The sequence below is a fragment of the Rhamphochromis longiceps genome, linkage group LG11 (assembly GCF_057381845.1).
Source record: "Rhamphochromis longiceps isolate RC_006_pf linkage group LG11, R_longiceps_female_GT1.1, whole genome shotgun sequence".
NCBI classification, from domain to species: domain Eukaryota; kingdom Metazoa; phylum Chordata; class Actinopteri; order Cichliformes; family Cichlidae; genus Rhamphochromis; species Rhamphochromis longiceps.
The window spans coordinates 17,271,828-17,278,028 of NC_140567.1; the positions used below are offsets into that span (position 1 = coordinate 17,271,828).

A 6,201-nucleotide genomic window follows, 5' to 3' on the forward strand; every position below is an offset into this window, starting at 1 on the left:
CAAAACTATAATAACTGTACCTTGTACATATGTTAATGAATAATAACATAATAAAAACAAAAAATGAAAACATAAATACCATAAATATTACATCTTAACAAGCTAGCAGATTAATCAAGAGAAAAGACAATAATAAGCGTTCCATAGAAGCAAGAATTCATTATTGAATATTTTTTAAATGACTAATGCTATTCACACTTAAATATAAACTTTGAGGATAAACTAATAGGATAGAAAAGGTTTTAAAAACCATCTCTGATCATTGTTTTGTTTCTTCAACGGTGAATAAAACTTATGTGATGATCAACATTTTGAGTTTACCACATTTAGCGTTAATATAACAAGAAGATGTAAAGTTTCTAGGTTCTCCAGAAAAGCATCATGTAGTTAGATATTCAGAATCCAGGTTTCATGGAATTACACAGATGACTGGCATATTTGCCAGGACTATAGCAGAGGGTCAAAGGAGGGTAAAGCTAAGATTACGCTCAGATACACACTAGGGGCTGCTCCCAAATATGCCATATTAATGAGCACTCCCTCCCTCACCGTTCAATCTTATGACTCTTGTTCAATTGCCCAGACGATGCTTCTACAAGGCCGCAGTCAGGTACAATTACAGCCAAACAGTTTTGCCATAATTAATGGGGATCAAAACCATGTTTAGAAATTACACATATAGTACTATATTAATACACAATATCCAGGCACTTTTTGTGTTTTCTTTACTGTTATTTAATTTAGTATTTCGCTGACATGTAATAAATCTTCACGGTGTTCCTCGTTTATCTTCATAGATTCATCATGTAAGCAAACTGTCCCCAGTTTGAGACCAGGAGGAGACACACGAACCCAGACTCAGGAGGACACAAGCTGGTGTATTCCCAGTGCTGGTCCCAAGTCTGAGAAATTCGGATGAGTGGGTAAGCAAGGGCATCTGGTGACCCTTTGACATAAGAGACCACATGAAAGCGCCCTTTTCCTTTTAACTAAACAGTGCAAAATACTGATTTATGGTCTGTTGCTTAGTAAAAACTACAATTCATAAAAATGCAATAAGGACTGATAATCCTTTACCGTCCCTCCCTTTCCTCATGCAGGGTCACCTCCTCTTTTTGTAGAATATCAAGTACCGCTTCCGTTTTATTCATGAGTTATTAGAGCTTCATTACATTTATTTTTAACTTATGTTTGACAAGTCATTCAATCCAAACGCTACAGTTATTTATAAAAGGAAATCTAGACTCCTGTAGGGTAGAACAGTGACATATTAAAATTTAAAATATAAGAAAACAACTGAAGTGTGCATGAGCACAAAACCCTTCCATCTCTCTTCATAATGTCTTCACATCATAATACTAATAATGACAGTGCTGTGTCTCGTTCTTTCTAATATATAACACTTAATCCAACAGCCAGACTGGCTTGCTTCTTTAAATCTGTTCTTGATTTCTTTGAGACTATATAGAACATTTTATTATTTAATACAGAAAGTAACTGCGATTTTCAGGAATAAAATGAATGTTAACACTTCCACACTAAACTATCCATAAGCCCATGTCCCATTTAAGATGAACTATTCAGCCCTCTTCATACATACTGCGAGCCAATTTATGAATACTGCAAGAGTTTCAGGTTAGGTTTATAAAAAAAAATAAACCACTTATAAGCATAAGCATAAGAAATAAAACTGAAGGCCGAAGAAAACTTGTGGGAGTTTTCTGTTCACCCCCTCTTTTCTTGAATAATGGTACGCTCCCTCCTTGCAATGGTCTGCACTGTGTTGCTGCGGTTGGTCTTTCCCTCTTGACGCGCAACGATTAGGAGGAGCGGAATGCTGGAAATACGTTTGTAATATATGGCACCTCTGGGAGAACGAGAGTTTTGTCTGTTTGGAAACCGGCAGCCGGAATAAGTAACTGGATGTAAAAAAAAACGAAGAAGAAGAAAAAGAAGAAATAAATATTCTGGATTTGCTTGTTTTGCTAAGGAAAGGGGGGGAAATATCGTGTACCTCTAATGTTCCGAAAAGCCTGAGACTGGGAAGACAAAGAAACAGGATCGGAGAAGTTTGCCTGCTTCACTGAAATGTAGACTCATCCTAAACAAGGATGGTGTGGCGGTAGTTGTATGGAGTTGGAACTGGGGGCATTTTTCGAAAGGATAAACGTGGGAAACGGTGTTAGAAAAACTTTCCTTTGTTCCCCACACCGCGGACGAATAACGAAGCAGGGGTCGCACGCTTGGATTGTTTTAAAAACGATTTCCTTACGCACGCTCTGCGCACACTGATTTCCAAACTCCAAGAGGCGCATGTCAAGCACGTTGTGCGATAGTGACTGCGGAGGCACGCGAGGGAGACTCCGAAAGTCCGGCGTGATGTTTTTACTTTTCCTCCTCGCGATCGTGCCGTCCGGTCACGGGTGCCCGGAGGAATGCTTGTGCTCCTCACAAACTGTGAAATGCCAAAACAAGGACTTGGACAGGATCCCGCATTTCATACCAAACAACACCAAAATTCTATTTGTGTCAGGAAACAGCATTTCCCGTATTAGTGGGGACTCCTTCCCAACCCGCCTGGAGCTATTAACAGAGCTCCATCTCAGTGGGAATGAGCTGGAGTATGTGGATACAATGGCATTTAACAACTTGCCAAACCTTGTGTGGCTGGACTTGAGCAACAACACACTCCAGCATTTCAGTGAAAGCGCTTTCCCCAGTGACAATAAACTGCAACACTTGAACCTCAGTAGGTCTTTGCACAATCACTCCACCACAGATGAGCTTCTAAATTTCCTGCACAGCAGGAACCTCGTCCAGCTGACAGTCTTGGATCTGTCCAACAATGACCTTGTGATTCTTCCCAGCGATATATTCACTGGTCTTTCCAGCCTGGTCAGCCTCAGCCTGCAGAACAGCTCCATCATCAACATCCACAACGGGACTCTCAGAGTGCCCCCATTGCGTGACCTTGACCTGAGGAACAACAGCCTGAAAGATCTGTCCAGCATCATGATGGCAGAGTTCAGCCTTAAACCCGACCTCCGCATCCAGCTGGCAGGGAACCCCTGGCATTGCAACTGCTTTATCGAGGACACGCTGATGTGGCTGAAGAACTCCACTCAGGTCGTCGACGTCCAGAACCTGACCTGCACGAACCCCAAGGACCTGAGACGCCAGCCACTTCTGCAGTTGGAGAAGTACGAGCTGAAGTGCTCGATGGAGATGAAGGGCGTGCTGGGGACTTCTTACGTGTTCCTGGGACTGGTGCTGGCCCTGATCGGTGTCATATTCCTGCTGGTGCTCTACCTGAACAGAAAGGGCATCAAACGGTGGATGTACAACATCCGGGATGCTTGTAGGGACCACATGGAGGGGTATCATTACAGGTATGAGGTAAACTCTGACCCACGTTTGGCCAACCTGAGCATCAATTCAGATGTGTGAAGAGGGGGCGTACAGCGTGGCACCAGCCTGGGACCGTGTAGTGAGATAATAAATGACTTTATACTATTAAGATTTGCATGAAAGTCTTCCTCCCCCACACCCCATGATGATACTCAGACTTCGCACCTGTCGCCGCTCCTTTTTACCCACCCCTTAGTGACTTCCCCATCAGCCACTGCCGCATGTCCCGTACCAGTCACCTGGCAGCTGCAATGTCAGCAGCATTGTCTCTGTGTAACAGTGCATGGACAATGAGTCATGGGAAAGGGGTTTTCTGGACAGTTGCAAAGAGTGATATGTTCTATTTTTACTTTCCCCTAAAGGATAAACGAATGAAGGGAACTGACTTGTAACTAAAAGAATAGTTGGTGAAAACACACTGCCAGTCGTTGCATCCTTCTCGTAAAGCCTCAGCTGCAGACAAATGTTACACTGCTTGAGTTTGTTTTTTAAACGTGAACATGTGTAATACAGTATGCCTTCTTTTGAATGATTATAGTGCACACTGCATTAGCTCTTCGGATTTATTAGGTGGATGTGATTGCTCTTTTTTTTTTCTCCTGTGATGATATTGAGCTGAATAAAATGCCTCTGGATTGCTGGTATCTGTCTCGACTGAGGGCTTTTTAATTGTAAGACTGAGGAATGTGATCCCAAAGCTGTGATGAAGGAGTTCACGGGCACACACACACACTTACATTCCTGAGGCAGGGCCACAACTCGGCTAAAAACCACATGACAAACACTAAATCTCACTCCAGCTGTCAGCGAGCTCAGCAATGTGTGAAACGTTTGCACTTTTGCCACTTATAGTATCTCCAGGGTAACAGTGTACGGCTGTGTTCTCATTAACAAGCAACTTTCTGTGGAAAGAAGTCAAATTCTGATGTTGAATAGAGGACATGTCCTGAATTCAAATGAGCTTCTGTCTGCGGGTTTAAAGGTGATGAGAGTAGCCCAACTGTTATCTCCGGTCCAATTTACTTCACGCTGTGTGTCTGATAAAGAACCACTGGCTCTGCTGTGACCCCGTCCCCTCCCAGTCTGTGAGCCTGCACTGCAGCCAGAAGACTAATCTCACTACTAACAGCTCCTACCAGCGTTTACTGTAAGCATTTCAATATGCTCCAGCTGCAAAAACCCGGGAAAAAAATCAGTATTCGTGTCGCTCCATGGCACATGCAAATGAAGAAAAACCAAACCAGAGATGCTGGCGCTCATGGGGGCACACGGAGGTATTATGGAAATGAGCCCAAGCAGCTTTTCTTTTCATGTAACCCTTCTTTAGGTGAACTTGCATCCCTGGAAGTAAGTCATTAGTGTTTTTACTCATCTGTCAGTTGCTGTTGTATTGGGGGGAGGGTTATTTCTTTTTTTTCATGTTGTCCACTATAGTATGGATTAATAATTTAATAATGCGTGGTATTCCTTTGAAGGGATGCCATGCGTGTTGCCATCTAGCAGTACAAAATAATGATGTTTGTTGTGTCTGCATGCAGGAACAACTGTGAACTTCCTTGGCCTTTAAAAAAAGAAGAGATTACAGATAATCATCTCCCTATTCCTCAGTTTCTTTAATGAAGAGGCTCACGTTGCCCGCAGCATGCTATTTCCAGTGCACGCAGCGTGCCTCTTGCACAGATTTCCTTCACAGTTTTGCCAGGCCTGCGTGTTTCTGCACATCTGTGTGTTTCAGGGTAGGGGGGAAAAATAAGAGCTTTTGTCATCAGCTGCGGCTGCTGTAGTTGGGACTGTCTCTGGATGTGTCTGATTAGACTTGTTGGATATCAGAAAGGGAAGTCATGTGGAACGCTGTCTGTGTTATCTGGTGCTCCAGTTAGTGTTGATGCTTTGTGTGTCTCCTGCAGGTGCAGCAGGTAGTGCCGTGTGATACTGCAAATTTTGCTATCAATGTGATACCAAGTAAATACGGGGCCAGCGCTGATGATATCCATACCAATGCTTTTGACTTATTAAGGCTGCTTATCAGAATCAGAATCAGAATACTTTATTGATCCCTGGGGGAAATTATTTTTTGTTACAGTGCTCCATTTTAAACCAACATTAAGACAAGACAGACAATACGCTAACTAAGAATAGTACAATATATACATATATATACATACATACATACATAAGTCACTTATAAATAAATATTTGGAAAAGAAACATGTGTAGTTGTAGCAGCAAACAGTGTGTTAAGTGGATGCGTTGTACAGGGAGATGGCCACAGGCAGGAAAGAGTTCCTGTGTCGTTCAGTGGTGCTTTTCGGTAATCTCAGTCTCTCACTGAACGAGCTCCTGTGACTGACCAGCATGTCATGGAGTGGGTGGGAGGTGTTATCCAACATTGTCTTTATCTTGGACAGCATCCGCCTCTCCGACACCACCTTGAGGGGAGGGGAGGGGAGAGCAGTGTGTCATGATTTCTGAAATGAATCGTTATCAGTTTGCAAATTCTGAACACATTTCAGTGATCACTGAATCATTGCGATTTTTACTTTTCACAATAATAACACAACAAAACACACCTTTCAGCTTTGCAGAAAAAATAATGAATTTCATAGAATTCATAGAATAGGTTACATATTGAACTTGGTAGGTAGAAACAAAGTGTCAATCCAGTCATGCTATTATCAATCTGATACCAATATCAGTGGTGTTATCTATACTATCGGTATCTTTAGCTTTGTGCGTACCATGTGGAACTCTTGCATCTCTCAAGACATTGGTTCAAACAACAGCTTTGCCAGT

At 42.5% G+C, this 6,201-nt stretch overlaps 1 protein-coding gene across 1 annotated transcript; it reads left to right on the top strand.

Annotated features, from left to right (window-relative positions):
- Positions 1 to 1,792: 1,792 nt before the first annotated feature.
- tpbg (trophoblast glycoprotein) lies at positions 1,793 to 4,052 on the top strand. The gene has a single exon (XM_085422536.1). It carries the CDS (start codon positions 2,314 to 2,316, stop codon positions 3,445 to 3,447), a length of 1,134 nt encoding a protein of 377 aa, XP_085278662.1. The 5' UTR covers positions 1,793 to 2,313; the 3' UTR covers positions 3,448 to 4,052.
- Positions 4,053 to 6,201: the final 2,149 nt, after the last annotated feature.

Excerpts from the sequence above, each read along its gene's own strand:
- tpbg (XM_085422536.1), top strand. The coding sequence starts at position 2,314 with ATGTCAAGCACGTTGTGCGATAGTGACTGCGGAGGCACGCGAGGGAGA.